The sequence below is a fragment of the Camellia sinensis genome, chromosome 3 (genome assembly GCF_055761805.1).
Source record: "Camellia sinensis isolate YWXY chromosome 3, ASM5576180v1, whole genome shotgun sequence".
Taxonomy (NCBI): domain Eukaryota; kingdom Viridiplantae; phylum Streptophyta; class Magnoliopsida; order Ericales; family Theaceae; genus Camellia; species Camellia sinensis.
In genome coordinates, this window is record NC_138963.1 from 92,657,638 (window position 1) to 92,673,974 (window position 16,337).

The 16,337-nt window shown below is 47.7% G+C and overlaps 1 protein-coding gene across 1 annotated transcript; it reads right to left on the minus strand.

Moving 5' to 3' along the window:
- Positions 1-10,931: 10,931 nt before the first annotated feature.
- LOC145821066 (uncharacterized) lies at positions 10,932-13,598 on the minus strand. Its single transcript, XM_082917671.1, has 5 exons — positions 12,936-13,598; positions 12,521-12,682; positions 11,871-12,434; positions 11,686-11,784; positions 10,932-11,391 (listed from the first exon to the last, which is right to left on the minus strand). The coding sequence occupies exons 3-5, from the start codon at positions 12,396-12,398 to the stop codon at positions 11,107-11,109; spliced, it is 912 nt and encodes a 303-aa protein (XP_082773797.1). The 5' UTR covers positions 12,399-12,434; positions 12,521-12,682; positions 12,936-13,598; the 3' UTR covers positions 10,932-11,106.
- Positions 13,599-16,337: the final 2,739 nt, after the last annotated feature.

Here is a 16,337-nt window from a genome sequence, read left to right on the forward strand (position 1 = left end):
AAGATTGGTGAACATGATCGCAAAGAACGGACATCTCCGTCAGGATTTGGCCTTGGCGGTGGCAAAGTCCAAACAATCTACATACCAAGGCCCGGGACGACCCGTGAGGGCAACTGCTCGACGTTCTCGAGCCCGATAATAAGATACTGATAGCAACTCTGACTCATTATCCTCGGAGCCCAAGAAGAAGGGACGATCTGAAATTTCCAGTTCTTCTGAAGAGAGTCCCTGTACAAGGCATAAGCAAAGAAGGAACAGCTCGGATGACGATCAACACGATCCTTTTGTACGATGGATTGCAAAGGCAGTGCTACCCAAGAAATTCAAAGCACCGTCATTCACCTTGTACGACGGTAAGTTGGCACAAGATGTCCGGCTACAACGATATGCCCGAAAAGGCAACCCAAGCAAAGCAATAGCCTTGACACAGGATTCACATGTACCCCGCGTGATCTACATGATATACAGCCTCCCGATGTCATCAGCGGTGCACGCGATTCAGCCGAGGTCTAACCCTCAAGAGCAACTCACTCCGGCTAAACGGCCCCATGAAGCCGAGGTTGTCACTTTTGATGATTCGGATTTGGCTGGAGTAACACTGCCCCATATTGATCCCTTGGTAATTAAGTTACGCGTAAACCGATTCACAGTTCAACGCGTACTCATTGATTCGGGGAGCACATCGGAGATTATGTACTATAAGACATTCATCAAACTCGGCTTCTCCAAATCGGATCTCTCTCCGGCCCTTTATCCGCTATTCAGCTTTAATGCCAATCTAGAGTACCCATTGTGGAAAATCAGACTTCCCGTTCGAGCAAGCTCCCGAATAGTGGATATGGGATTCTTGGTGGTCAAGCTGCCGTCGCCGTATAATCTCATCATGGGGCGATCCTGGTTGCATACTATGCGAGCTGTGCCCAGCACCTATCATCAGCTGCTCCGCTTCCCTACAGAACGCGGCATTAAGCAAATCCGTGGCTCCCAGAAATCGGCACAAGCATGTTATCTCCTCGTTGAGAAAACGCCAAAGGAACTACAGGTGAATTCCATTGAGTTGTCGGATCGAGAAAGCCTCGACGATGTCGGGCGGCTCCCAAATGAAAAGGCAACGGAAGACTTGGAACGAGTTCAAATCGATAGAAACCCAGACAAGTTCTTCATGGTCGGCGCCTCCTTGAATCAAGCCGACAGACAGCAGCTAGTATCTTTCCTGCTCAGCAACCTCGATGTCTTTGCATGGACTCCGTACGAGATGCCGGGTATAGATCTGTCAGTTTCACAGCACCATTTGAATGTCGATCCTAAGTGCAAGCTGATTATCCAGAAAAGCCGGCGGTCAGCCAAAGAGCACACTGCCACTGTTGTTGAGGAGGTTGACAGGTTGCTTGATGCCGGAGCAGTTAGGGAGGTGACCTACCCTACATGGCTCTCTAATACAGTGGTGGTGGAGAAGAAAAATGGGACTTGGCGAGTGTGCGTCGACTTTATGGACCTAAACAAAGCCTGCCTAAAGGATTGTTTTCCTCTTCCCAGAATAGACCAGCTTGTAGATACTACGTCGCACCATCAGCATATGAGCTTCCTTGATTCCTATAGAGGTTATCATCAAATCATTATGCATCCGGAGGATCAAGAGAAAACTGCATTCCTCACCCCAAGAGGAACCTATTACTATAAGGTAAAGCCTTTTGGGTTGAAGAATGTAGGGGCAACCTACCAGAGATTGGTCACCACCTTGTTCAAAGAGAAACTTGGCAAAACTATGAAAGTGTACATTGACGATATGGTGGTTAAATCCAAAGAAGAACATAATCATATAGCCGATCTGGAAGAGACATTCGACATCCTACACAAATATGGAATGAAGTTGAACGCTTCCAAATGTGCGTTTGGTATCGGCTCTGGCAAATTCTTGGGCTACATTGTCAACCACAGAGGAATCGAAGCCAACCCAGGGCAAATCACAGCAATCTTGGAGCTCGGCTCCCCTCGTTCAGTAAAGAAGGCTCAAAAGTTGATGGGGATGGCTGCCGCACTCAACAGGTTAATCAACTGGTCCACAGATCGCTGCTGACAATTCTTTCATACGCTACGGCAGGGCAAGGCCTTTGAATGGTCCGCCGAGTGTGAAGCTGCTTTCAACGGCCTGAAGATCTACATCCGCTCAGTACCACTCCTGACAACACCCTCTGCTGGCGACCTGCTCATTTTGTACCTGGCAGTTTCTGACCGAGCCGTCAGCGCCGTATTGATAAAAGAAGAGATGGGGGAGCAGCGGCCAGTATATTATGTGAGCAAAACGATGGTTAACGCCGAAACACGCTACCTTTCGCTGGAAAAGCTCATCCTAGCCCTAGTTATGGCGGCAAGGAAGCTCATGCATCACTTCCAGGGGCATAGCATTGGGGTGCTAACAGATTATCCTCTCCGATCAGTACTACGCAGTGCGGAAGCATCTGGACGTGTATCAAAGTGGGCTCTGGAACTTGGCCAGTACGATATTCAATTTCTACCCAGAACCTCAATTAAGGGACATGATGCTTGCTTCGACCTGTTCGTTATGTACATCTCTTTTTCTGTAATACAAAGATTCCCATTCACTTACTACAGAATCTAGTTTAAAGATGTTCCAATTAAAGTCTCCGGTTTCGAAGCCTGTAGACACCCCATTTTTGACCGTCCTCAAGACTTGGACGTCACCGTTTGAACACTCGGTGATTATCCATGTTTATGTTCGTTTGGAGTTCCCGGAGGTCTCGGCTCGCGCGCCATGCCTCAGGATCCCCGAATTCGACCGTTTAGTGTCTGGTTTTGCACCAAACACTTGCATCTTGCCTTTGAGAGGCAGGGTGGGGCTTGTAGACCATCCCCACCCACCACCGGCAGTGGCTAGATGCCACCGGCTGGTTTTTGCTGCCACCGGCAATATAGTTTGCCGGCCGGCACTCTTTGTTGCCGGTCAGCACTATTTGTTGCCGACCGGCACTCTTTTTGGCCAAGATGGCATTTTTGGCCGGCCGATTGCTGTTCATCTGCTTTTGCAGATATTTTTAGACAGCTGTATTGCTTTTGCTCCCCTCCATACACGTGTATGGAGGGATCTCCCTCTTGCAAAGCTTGTCTTGTAAGCTTTACAAGAGACATATAGAGAGGAGCTCTCTCTAAGGCAAGGTTAGAGACTTAGGATATTTTGAGAGTAAAACAGCCATTGTTGAGCTCTTGTTCTAGGGTTTGGGTGAGATACACATTCTATCTCTCTTTCCCTCTCATTTTGTTCACTAGGTGCTTTGTGTCTTACTATTGCACACAAACACCTAGTGTTTCACCTTCCTCTTGAAACTAGGGTTCTAAGGGCTTGTTCTTGAGTTTCTTGACTGGTTTGAAGCCAAAGGAGGTCATTGGAGCATCATTTGTAAAGGGGTCTTCAAGGGTGAGATTCTAGTCCCTTTTTTCTCCATTTTTGTATTGATTTTATACCTATCTTAGATCTGTTTTTGTGATTATTGTATAACATAAAAAAGTTCTGTTTTTAGGCCCTCTTTATTGTTTATTAAGAGTGTTTTGTTGTTTGAGGGTTGTTGACCACCCTTAGACCTCAAAAGGCCTCTTTTTGAGCCATTTTGTGCTAGCTCCGGGATTTTGGTGTTGAGGTCTCTTCACCACTGAAATCTTGAGGGATTTCAGTGGTGAAGATGATGCTTTGAAGTCCCAAGAAGGAGAGGGCCACCCCCTCTCCTTGTTGTCCTTGAAAAGGGCATATTTTGACCTCTTAAGGAAGCCTATGCTTGAGTGTGTGTTGAGCATGTTTGGTTTGTTTTTCATGCTTATATATCCATAATATAACATGATTTCAAGTTGGTTTTGGAACTCCATGCATGTTTAGCATAGTTGCCATGTAATGCCTTGTTTATGCCTTAATGTGCCTTAGGTTGTTAGCCTTTGTTGGAGCATGTTTTAGGCTTAGTCTTGTGAAGATTATGTGCTTATTTTGCCATGTTCTAGGTCTGTCCATAAGTGTTTGGGTTGATTTTGGCATGCTTGATATAGCTCCTTTGTATTTGGGCTTGTTGGCCTTGAGTATGTGCATGTGTAGCATGCCATCTTTGCATTGTTTTGGTGATTTGGGATCATTCTACATGCCATTTCAGTCCCATTTCCATGCTTGTTTGATTGCCTTGCATGCCTCTTTAATGCTTTGGAAGCTTGTGTAGCAATGCTCCAAGTTTTGTTGTTTATGCATGTCTTTGTTTTTTGAGTCACTTAGATGCCATCTAAGTAGTCCTTTAGCTTTGTTTTAACATGCTAAACCTCTGATTTTGGTCCTTCTTTTCATGCCATGTTTGGTCATGTTAAGTGTAGTTCAATGCCTCATTGATTTGCTTTGAACACTTAGGCCATTTGGTGCATGCTTGGCTTGATTTGTTGCTTGGTTTGGCACCATGTATTAGCATGATTTCAAGGCTTATAATGCATGCTAATTGTTCATGTTTGTCCCTTTCAAGTGTGCTTGAATGTTGCTTGATTTGTGCTTAAGTGTTGGTCCTTATGTGCATGTGTGTGTGTATGCCATTTAGCCCTCACTCTTTAGCACTTATGGCCACTGTTTTAGGTCTATTTTAGAGCTGCCTAATTCATGTATAAGTCCATTTTTCCATTTATTTGCATTGCCATATGTATGCTTGTATGCTTGCATAAGTGCTTTGCCATGCCATGTTGCATCCTTAGCTTGTATGCCTAGGTTGCATTGCATCTTGCATGCATTCCTTGTCCCTTGACTTGGGTGATAGGGATTGGGAGTTTTGTTTGATTGGTTTGCATACATTTGAAATCAAAGTTGCATACTTGGTTCTTTGGGCCATCATGCATGGAAATACGTGATTGGTGGTCCGAGAACCGAGGCACATGTCCCTTTGAGTCATCACAATGATAAGGGACATGGTTGGTGCATACATGCCTTGAATTGTGTTGCCATGCTTTGTTTTGCCCTCTGTTGCTGTGAGTTGCAGGTTCTGCAGGAATACTCTGCCGACCGGCAGTGTAATGTGCCGACCGGCACCATTTTCTCTGCCGACAGATTCAATTTTGTGCCGATGGCCATACCACACTGCCGGTGGCAATTTCAATCAGCCGGTGGTGATCCTCTCTGTCTAAGGGATCAGTCCTGAGACATTGACAGCCTCCAGAGGAGGAAAGGAAGGAAAACAGAGGCAGCCCATGCATGGTGGCGCGCTTCCCGAGGCGTTTTCCTGCTTTAATTAATTTATTTAATTTGTTAATTAAATTAGTTAATTTGTAATATTAATTAGCTTGCGTAGTTAATTAATTTGTAATATTTATTCGGTCCCTCCGAGTGAGGGTAAATCTGTAATAAGTGTGTGTGGGTGGTGTGTATGTCTTCCAACCCCACTTCTTTCTTCCCTTTTATTTACCTACTTACGGTGGTAGATTAGGGCATGTTTAAATTCAGCATACCTTATGCTATGCATGCGTGCATTCATGCATTTTGTATTACATGCATTAGGCTCGGTACATCACGCTAATTGCCTCAATACTTCAATTCCCAAATTGAATACGTGATAATTGTGCATTTTCACATGACATGTTTAGGATAGCCGAGCCTATTCTAGCAACACTTTGTATGCGATGCATTAGGCACTTAACATGGACTTGGATCATGTATGTTTGCTAACAAGTTCTTTGTTTTGGCACGGAGTACGATGTAAGTATTTCCGCTTTAGTATCTCGCATGTGTGTGAATGTTAACATGACAGTATGCTTGCCATGCGGCTAGATGCTTATGTGTTAAACTGTTTTGAATGCCTGTGGGTGAAGGTTGGGTTGTTTGAGTTGGAAAAACTCGTTGAAATCCGTATTTTAGCCTACTTGCGAGTAGCAAATTCCAAAGTATTTTCAAACCGAACGGATATGCAATGTTTATTTCCAAATTAGGCAATCTAGTCTATACTTGTTTGCTGTGCGCATAACATAGTAATTCTAGGCTAATAATTGGTTTAAGAACACGTAAAGTTTTCAAAAAAGGATATCACGGTTAGTAGAGGCCGGTCTTCGGACCGGGCGAAAGGGGGTGCTCATAGCTGACCTTCCCCGATCGTACCCAAGCTCCCGAGCCGAGACAACTCCGGTGATGACGGACATGTGGCCTTCGGCACCGAGTCAGGGTTTCCTAAATTTCCCAATTTTAAAAATATTTAGGTGGCGACTCTGTATCTGGCAAAGCAGTCCATGTTTGGCACTACTTTTTCAAAAATCTGTTTCTCAAAACGATTTGCCAGATTTGGACTCTTTGGTTCAGATTAAGAACCGTGACACAAATCGAGTCCGAACTGTAGCATTGAGGCCCATGCGGGCGCCGTCTACAGTTTCTGGCGACTCTGCTGGGGATTTAGAGAGCTTGACTCGAACTCGTGATATCCTGTTTTGATCTCATTTATGTGTTTCTTTGCATTGCATGTGCATTGGTGCGCCTAGGAACACAGTGTTTGCCATCTGCCATTCCTGAACGGTTTGCCGGAGGCTTGTCTTGTCAAGGCATGTCCATAAGGCTGACCGGCTATGGGCTCTGACAGTATGGGAACACAAACCCCGGTTTACCGGGGCACCCTTTTTGACCATTCGACCTAGTGCATATTCGGATCCCTAGTGACCATTCCAAATTAGGACAGGTTGCTCACCCGATGTTAGGTTGTTTGAAACCGCTGTGTGCGTAGTGAAACCCTAGTTCCTGACAAAATAGGACAGGGAAACCCTACCCCAACATAGGGGTGATTTGAGCTCTCTTTTACTTGCTATGTGCTTTTAGAGTGTATCTCTACAGGAACGCATATACCAGTTTGCGAGTTTGAGTATCGGGCCCGAAGGCGCCAGAATCAGTATTGTTGAGAATCAGTTATCAGGAATCAGTTATCCGCGGGTATCAGATTCAGTATTTTGGGAACAGAAATCTGGGAACAGTAATCAGCAGTAGGGTACAGTTGTTTGGCTACACCCGTGTTTGATCAGTTTGGGCTGAAATGCTGTCTGTTTTTCTTTCAGTTCAGAGAGTTGTAGAGTTGATACAGAACAGTCAGTGTCTCCCCTTGCTGAGGCAAGATTTATGGCGACACAAAGTTCAGAAGAAATTGTGGTTATGACGGCTTCATTGGAGCAGGGAACCGCTCCGCAGAGTGAGGTCAACATCAGTATGTCACACCCGCCCAAGATGCCCGTTGTGCACCCAGTCTGGGCTCCCCAGTTATACCAGGCTCGTGAGCCCACCACCTTCGAAATGATGGGAATGATAGGTGACCTCCAAAGGTCTGTGGCAGACCTCGCCTATGGAATATCGGCTTCACCGTCAGCGGCGCCGTATGCTGGGAATTTCGTACCACAAGAGCCCCCGCTACTGGGGCGGATTGTGATAGAGCTCAGCCAGCCAGAGGTGGCTTCCGGCTACAGCTGCGACATGCCAGCATCAACCCCGACCCTTGATCAGGCTGAGGCCAGGGGAAAAGACAAGGCAAAGGTAGACACCGATCCTATTGAACAACTGCTGTGGGCAGTCGAGGCTCTAAAAGTCAGAGGAATGAGCAAGCAACAAACATCTGCAATAGTGACCAAAGCTGTAGATGACACTTTCCCCGCTCCAATCAAAGGCAGTTCAAGCCAGGCAGAAAACCGAGATGGGCCCCGTCATGCCCAGACAGTTCCTGTAGTTCCCAACCCTGCACCGGGAAAGGTTCAAAAGGCCAAGGCAGCGCCAGCTGATCCTTTCGCCAGCGCATCTGGCAAGAATCCTCAAACTGCAAAGTACCTGCCCCGAGGGCGCAGGGTCTTTCACGACCTCCACATGCCTTTGTCTAGGGCATTGCTAATATTGGCGAAGAATGGGCATCTTAAGCCTTTGGAGCCCCGGCCACTCCCGAAGAATCTCCCCGCCACTCATGATGCTACCTTGTACTGCGCGTACCACCAACAGTCCGGTCACAGCACCGATGGATGTTCCCGCCTTCGTCATGAAGTGCAGGATTTGATTGATAACAAGGTTATCCTACCACCCACCTCGGGCAAGCCCGTCACCACTCAGTTGTTGGATTTCGAGGGCTCAGATACTGCGAGTATGTGAAGTGAAACGCCTGCGGGCAACATTTGGTGTGTTTTTGAAGCGTCTGGCACGCATTTTTGAGCATCGGTGAAACCGAGTTTTGTAAATCCTGACTTGGACGTCGAGTCAGTCTTTTGTTTTGAGTCTGTCTCTTTGTCTTGAGTCAGTCTTTTTTGTGCTTAAGGGTTTGTCTGGTTGTATCGAGTCAGTCCCCGTTGTATATAATACCAGGTGATTCTGGGGTTGTTGTCCCGAACACCGTTTTGTTTTGTAATTATCTATTTTTGTTTTGAGTCTGTTTCTGCTGAGGGGCCAGTTGCGCCAATAGAGCCGATTGAAACAGCTGTTGCTATCTCAAACTTCATGCTTGCTTTCAGCATAAATGCCAGAGAATTCGATTGGGCTGACAGTACATATCGCCTGCTCTCCTGCGCGCCAAATTCATTGCATTAACCTAAGTTTTTCAAAAAAAAAAACAAACTTTTGAACACTGCGGTGATAAAAACGAAGAGGAAGGAATTCCTCGGGTTTTGTAAAATTTTGATCATTTTGAGAGAAAGAGAGGCGTGCTAAGCCTTTTTATGAATAAAGCCATGCTTGTCGGCGTGAGTACTGAGAAGGATCCTGGCCTGATCCAGATTGGTTCCACACTATCTTCGGCGCGAGCGATTTGTCGCTTTCTTAAAAACTTTCAAAAGCAAATGTTTTACGCGGCCCTGCGAAGACCTGTGTGGAATCACTCTTGAGATTGCGCAGCCTAGGATCACTCTCAGCCTCAAGATTCAACCTATTTGTTTTCCGAGTTTGAACCCGTTCAGAATGTTCAGAAAGTTCAACGGACAAACGCCATGAAGGCCCGTGTGGCCAGTTTTGAAGTAGCCCTCGAGCAAGAGGCACCAAAAGCCAAATCAGAAGGAGTGGATCTCGTCGGAAGAAGCTCGTAGAGCAACCGTGATGGATTCTTCTGCAAATCGGTGCAACAGCCGTTCTCCTGGACACAGAGAGGCTTCAATTCCAAAAAAAAAAAACCATTTGGCATGGACTTGCTACATTTTTACCCTTTGAGAGGCTCGCTGGGCCGAAAACCCGGAAGGGCGGCCTAGGCAAAAGTTAGAGCAAGAGAAAAATACAAAAAAAAGAGAAAAATACAAAAGAAAAAAAAGAGAAAAAAAAAGGAAAATTAAAAAAAGAATGGAAAAGAAATAGAAAATGAAAAGAAGCTCGCAAGGTCGAAAACCCGTATTGGGCGCCTTGGCAAAAGTGAGAGCCAAACAAAGTGAAGGTTAAAATACCCGAGTGGACCTTAACCGGAACTACGTAAGGCTTGATTCCCATGTTTGGGATACGTAGGCAACTTCATCATGAAGTCCAGCCCCCAACGCTTTCATAAGCGTCTCAGTCCATGCAATGGTTTCGATTTCATCCCCAAAGTCCAGTGGCCAACACCCTTCAAGGTGATTGTGTCCATATATGTGTTTTGACCGTCTTCGTCATCTCTGTGTCTAAGAGCTCGACCACCGCCAATGAAGACTGTCTGCGGATTGCTGCGGCACCATCCCAAACAAGGGGCAACTTTCCGTTGCCACAAGCCACCGTGAGCCGCCATTCAAACTAGGGGCAACTTTCCGTTGCCTCCCCCCCTTCAAACCAGGGGCAATTTTCCATTGCCTCCGATCCGAGGTCGCGCATCTCGAAGGGTAAGTTTCATGCTCGTTGAGCATTGACTGTTTGAAAAATAGTTTTTGAAAATTTTTACTGAGGTTGACTATTTTCTCGAAAACTATTTCATTTTCCAAAACCAGACCATTGTCTTGGACCCAAAAAGGAAAATTTTCAGTGCTTGCTGCCTGACTTGCACGGTTTTCAAGTCAAAAATCGAACAAGTACGTTAATCCAACTCTCATTTTGATCAAAACTGTTTTAGTAGAAAGCAAAAACAAAGAATGGTTAAAATGATGAACTAGGGGCACAGTTGAGCCAGGCGTTCTGTCTTTCCCCCGTCATCGACGTACTTTCCAGAAGGGCGCTCTACCCGCCGGAAGAAATAGCCGTGAGCTAACGGCATTGGGCTTGAACCCACACCGTTCTATTTATCCATCAATCACCCCGGGGAGGGATGAAAAATGAGAGATATGAAGAATAGAGAGGTGTAAGTTGAGAGAAAAGTGAGGAAAAGGGTTTTGAGAGAAAATCCGAGCTTGAGAGTCGAGTGATGTGAGGATCACAAATGAGAAAGGGTGGGAAACAATACCCAGATTGAACTGGCTCCTCGTGGTCCGAGGTCTCCCATCTTCGTTTACGCGTCTGTGTGTCGTGTCTCTTTCATTTGACGGTCTCGTCTTTTGTTTTGAGTCTCTCCCGAGCGTGTCTCGTTGTGTTTAGGTCGTGTACCTCTTTGTTTGAGTCCTCCCCGCTGTGTTCAGTGGTAGGCTCGATATCCCGGTTTGAAAAACCCTCATTCGATTTCAAAAATCGTTTATGCTCAGAATGCTGTGCCATTCTCTACATTTGAACGCATTTCGACTCTAACCGGTTCCATCTTTGAGGTCCGTCCTGTTAGACTGGGCTGTTTGCTTGAGAATTGCCGTGTGCAGAATGAATCGAATGCTGTGTTATGGGTTGTGTGCAGATTAATCCCCAGTAAAGCAAGGGCTGTGTGTCCAGAATCAGGCAGTGGGTTGCTTGGGTTATTTTGCTGTTGGCTGTTTAGTTATCTGATTATTACATTGCAAGCGTTTAATTTTCAGACAACCAATCAATTCCATTTACATTGAGGTGTAACATGATGAGATGCGATGCAATGCATGAAATGTGTCAATGTAAACACTTTTTTTAGATAAAAAGTCCGTTTCATTTCATTATCTTTTCAAATGTACAAGTTTTGGAAACAAAATCTGCCTACGCCAGTACAAGGTAATCTATCTACCAACCAAAAAGAAAAGTACAAAAAAGAAAGAAAAGATAGCAAAAATCTGCATCTATGTCAAGCGCTCCAAGGGCCGTCAGTCCGTCCTAGTCCTCTTCCTGGACGAGGGTCCAGGAGCATCATCAGCGTCGTCATCAGAGCCCGAGCTAGAACCGTCTCCGGTCTCCTCCTCCGATGACCCTGCCTCCGCCTCTGACTCCTCGTCGTCGTCATCGTCCGGGACTGGAGCTCGCGAGCTACTCCCGACGTGAGTACGCCCTCCCCTGGTACGGGGAAATATCCTGCCCTCCTCATCTCTCCTCCGAGCAGGGACAGAAGGTCTAGCTGGAGCACCTCCTGCCATGGGAATCTGGAAAGGAGGCTGAAAAGTTCACGAAAAGGGAAATGCATCAGTATACCGTGAGCAGTTTAGCAATGCAGAATGCAGTGTGTGAGTACAGTGTATGAATGCCGTGAGCAGTTTATCAGTGCAGAATGCAGTGTGTAAGTACAGTGTATGAATACCGTGAGCAGTTTATCAGTGTAGGGTACGGTGCAGAATGCAGTGTATGCAGTGTTCAGATACTGTGAGATCAGTGTATCAGGTGTTGTGCCGTGCATCAGATTATGTAAAGCAGTGTATGAATGGTTTCAGGCCAGTGTCAGAAGGACATACCGGTATGCTGTAGATGGCTAGGAGGTCAAAAGTCCGCTGGAGCATCCCCATCATCGAGGCATTCATCGCCAACGACTGACGGGTGTACTCAGAAGAGGCCTGCAAAAGTATCAGATGCATCAATATTCTGTGGAATATCAAGTAAACTGAGATGAATGACTGTACAAAAATGCAGTAATACGTACCGGAGGTAAGTCGGGGACATCAATGAACTCGTGACCAGCCGGTGGAGGGGCGAAGGGGATCTGATAGGTCGACCCACCCTGCCCCTGGAAAGTCAGTACAGCAGGCAGGGCAGGCCAGCCAGCTCCCCGTCCTCCCTGCACTCTACCCCTACCACGGACCCGGGCCCTCCTCGAAGATCCAGCCCCTGCTCCCGCTCCGGCCCCAGCCGCCGATGCTACAGGCCTGGCCCCCTCTGCTCGACGACCGCTCAGGGGGCGCATCAGGTACGTCCGCATATACTCCTGATAGTCGCTGGTGCCTCGGAAGCCGGCCTCCTCCCAGCCGATGGAGTAATCATCCAGCTGCTCAGTGGTCAGCCCCTCGGTCTCCCTCATCTCTGCAGGAGGGTGAGCCGGGACTATCTGCTCAGGTAACCCGCGGGTCTGGCGTAGAAAACGCTCCCCCAGGTACCAAGCCCGACAGACCGGGCCCTCTAGCAAGATCCGGAAACGCGAGGTCTCCTCAGCACCAGGGAACCGACCCCGCATCGCCGACGGCAAGGAGGCCCATGGCCGCCATGTGATCTGAAAGTGACAGACAGTTTGTTATCTACTGTTATTGAAACATGCAGTGGGAAAGCGAAGCTAAATGAACTGAAAGTAAAGCATACCTCGGCCGGGGTGATGGTGTCAAAATATCGGCGGAAGAAGCCGAATGTCTCCCGTGGTCACCGGGTGCATCTCCCGTCGAAGCGACTCGAGAACGGGACAGCCGGAGGAGGCTCCGCGACTGGCACGGGGGCAAGCCTAGGAAAGTAGGCGTAAACCCACAACTGCAAAACAGATGTCAGTATGACTATCAGAAAAAGCAGAATATACAGAATAAAGCAGAAATGGCAGAGCCGTGTGTTGTGCAGTGTATTGTGTACAGTGTACAGTGTGAGCAATGTACAGTCAGTGTAAAGCAGAATGTATGTGTGTGCCGTGTGTACAGTATACAGCAAGTATAGAGCAGACCACAGTGTGTGCAGTGTACTGAGTACAGAAAGTACGAGACAGGAATGAAAAAGTGGAGAAGAAATGTACCTCCCAAGCCCGCCAGTAACCTCCAAGCAGCTGGCCGCTGCCACGAGAAGCCGAGCTCATATATCCGTACAGGGTGGCCAGAGCAGCGCCGCCCCAATCGTAGTGCAAGATATCCCGGACGTCCACCAGTGCGCTGAGAAGGCAGAGAGGCACGGTGTTCGCCCGGTCGGCGAAGATGGTAGTCCCGAACAAGAACATGAGGAAGCCGCGAGCATACCTCTCCTCGTCCTCTGGGGTCATCTGCACCTCCTCCAAAACGAGCTGAACCCTGAACTGTGTCTCGAACCAGGAGTACCGCACGAAGCCTGGACGAGCTAATGGTGGGGCCTCCCCCAGTAAATGGACCTGAGCGGCGGTCCACTCATCCATGTCGGTGTCGAAGGGGATCGGATCACCCCCTACCCCGATGCCTGTGAGCATCGAGAAGTCATAAGGGGTCATCGTCATGTCCCCTACAGCAGAGAAGTGGAAAGAATCGGTGGTGTCCCACCATCTCTCCGCCAGAGCGGCAAGGAGAGACCTGCATATGGACAACCTGGAGAGCCCTCGGCAGAAGGTGCCGAAGCCCGCCCGGTCCACGATGCGCTGGACCGCATCAGGGAGCTCATCATACCACTCCCGTGCACCAGTATTCCCATACCCGCGAATGGTATGGGAACCCTCCTGCAAACAGAAAATGACAATTGCAAGACAACATTCAAAATGCAGTTTTGAAAGGACAGATATGGCATGTATGCAAGTTTGTCAGATTCAGGCAAATACCGGGTGCCGGTGTGCTTACAGTAAAATACGTGTGCTGTGTCAGCGTGTTTGGGTGTTTCAGAACAGATGTAGCATATGTGCAAATCTAACAGATTCAGACAAATACTGGGTACCAGTGTGTGTGCAGTAGAATACAGTGAGTACAGTGTGTTTGAGTGATTCAGGGCTAGTGCAGTGTGTGTGCATGTGTCAGTCTCAAGCAGATATCAGTTGTATGTATGTTTACAGTCAACTACGGTCTACGGCATATCAGATTTCAGCAGTTAGAGAATACAACTAACTATGGCAGTTTTGTATCCTACATTGCAGAAAGTAAAACAGAAGATGAAAAGTTACCTCGGAAGTGCTGAAAGACAGATGGGAGGTAGGCTCGCGTAGTAGTAGCTCAGGCGCCGCGTACCTCTCAAAGCTCCAGAACTGACGCAGGCCGTCTGGGGGCAGAACGTGGATCGCCGGCCGGTAGGTCGCCGGGTCGAACGGGCGCTCGCTCAGTGGTAAGAGCTCGACCCCGGGATCCATCTCGTGGTCCGGGGGAGTCCCGCCACGTGGAATGTCGTCCGCCATGAAGAAAGTGGTGTGAAAATGGCCGGAAAAGGAAAACCGAGCCGGAATGCGAAGAGTCAACTGAAAAGTCAACTCCTGAGAGGGTCGGAAATGGCCGGGAAGGCCGGAATATGAAAAGGGCACGGAAATGAAGAGGAAAGTGAGGGGAACAAACCCCGAAAAGGTGAGAACGCCAAACGAGGCACCGAAACGAGAATGCGATCGGTCGAAAACGTCCGAAACGCGAAGAGAAACGCGAATCCGACGACGAAACGGGCGTAGAACGCGAAGAAACGGAGAAACGTGGAAGAGAAAAAGCTCTAGAGAGAGAGAGCAAGGGATTTCGGCGTGGAGGAAATGAGGAAATAGGGCTTGAAGCCCTATTTTATAACACCCAAGGTGAAAAGTCAAAACTGCCCCGCATCAGCAACTGTTTGCCGGTCGGCAATGTTTTGTGCCGGCCGGCACTTTTTTGTGCCGATGGAATTGTTTTTGTGCCGATGGCCAGCCGGTGGCCTCATCTTTCGGCCGGTGGGGTTCCCACAGCCTTGTTTAGGCCTTTTGAGCTGTTTTGGGTCTTCATAGCTCAAGAAAGTGTAAGAAAGTGCATCTCCGACGCTCAACCGGCCTCCGTTCTGACCGCGGGCCGTGTCTCCAGTGCGTGGCACTCGAATTCATGCAAGGTGTATCCTTTTTGTATCCTTTTTTAAATTCAAAAGTTGCCCCATGTGTGTTGCACGAGTTCATCACACTACTTCGGTGCATTACATTGCGCTGTCATGCGCCACACATTTGCATTGTTATGCACGTGTTACATGCGTTGCAACACGCACCCCTTTGCATTATCGTGCACATTTCTCATGCATCATCATTGCATTTCCATTCCATGCATTGTCATGCATTCTGGAATACGTGCGTTGTTGCGCATTTAAGCCCATTTACATTCCGTGTGGCATGCATGTCGCACTTAGCATTGCACTGTCTTGTGCATTTCAAACCGTCGCACTGTTTTGTGCATTTCAAACCTCGCGCTGTTCTGCGCATCGCACTGTTTTGTGCCTTTCAAAATTGTTCGCGCTGTTCTGCGCATCGCACTGTTTTGTGCATTTCAAACCGTCGCACTGTTTTGTGCATTTCAAACCTCGCGCTGTTCTGCGCATCGCACTGTTTTGTGCCTTTCAAAATTGTTCGCGCTGTTCTGCGCATCGCACTGTTTTGTGCATTTCAAAATTGTTCGCTCTGTTCTGCGCATCGCACTATTTTGTGCATTTCAATTTCGCGCTGTTTTGCGCATCTCATTGCATTTTGCATGCATTCCATCGTACTGTCCTATGCACTCGCGTTGCCTAACGCATTGCGCTATTTTGCGCATCATACCGCCGTGCAATACGATGGTCTAGCGAGACCTTAAACACGCATGGTCTGGCGAGACCTTAAACACGCATGGTCTGGCGAGACCTTAAACACGTACGGTCTAGGAGACCTTAAATCCTTGGAAGGTGTAAGACCTTTAGTGTTCGCATTGTCGTACACTTCGAAAGCCGCGTGTTGTCGCGCATTCCATGCAACATGCATTTCATGCATCATTTGCATTTCAAAAACAAACAAACAAAAAAAAACATGCATTGTCATGCATACATTTTGCATCCCGGTCTAGGAGACCTTAAATCCTCTGAAGGTGCAATTCCTTTGGTGTTCGTCGTGCCCGAACGACTTTTCGATGGTCTGGTAAAGCCACCTGCCTATGTTTGCGATGAGTTCCTAGAAGACCAACTGGGACGGTGGAAACTAGAGTTCGAACGGCTTATGCCTAGAACGCAAAGGTTCGGGAGTTCCGAGACTAAAGTCTGGTTTAAATACCCAGAGGTTTGCCCTCTGCTTGAAATCTGTATGGAAGCCCCATAGGTTGAGGCGGCATGTCTACGCCTCAATTCTGGATACTGAACCAACCTAGTATATCACCCTGTTGGTAAGATAGGGAAAGTCGCAATCATAGTCATTGCATCATAGTGCATTGTCATGCATTTCCATTGTAGATTGCATGCATTCATTGCATCACCTTCCATCCATGGCTTGCGCCTTTCCAGGTTGAGCTTG

Coding starts and splice junctions, on each gene's coding strand:
- LOC145821066 (XM_082917671.1), bottom strand. CDS start 12,398: ATGCGGGGTCGGTTCCCTGGTGCTGAGGAGACCTCGCGTTTCCGGATC. Junction 11,785..11,870: donor ATGTCCCCGACTTACCTCCG/GTACGTATTACT, acceptor ATACTTTTGCAG/GCCTCTTCTGAGTACACCCG. Junction 11,392..11,685: donor TAGCCATCTACAGCATACCG/GTATGTCCTTCT, acceptor TGAACTTTTCAG/CCTCCTTTCCAGATTCCCAT.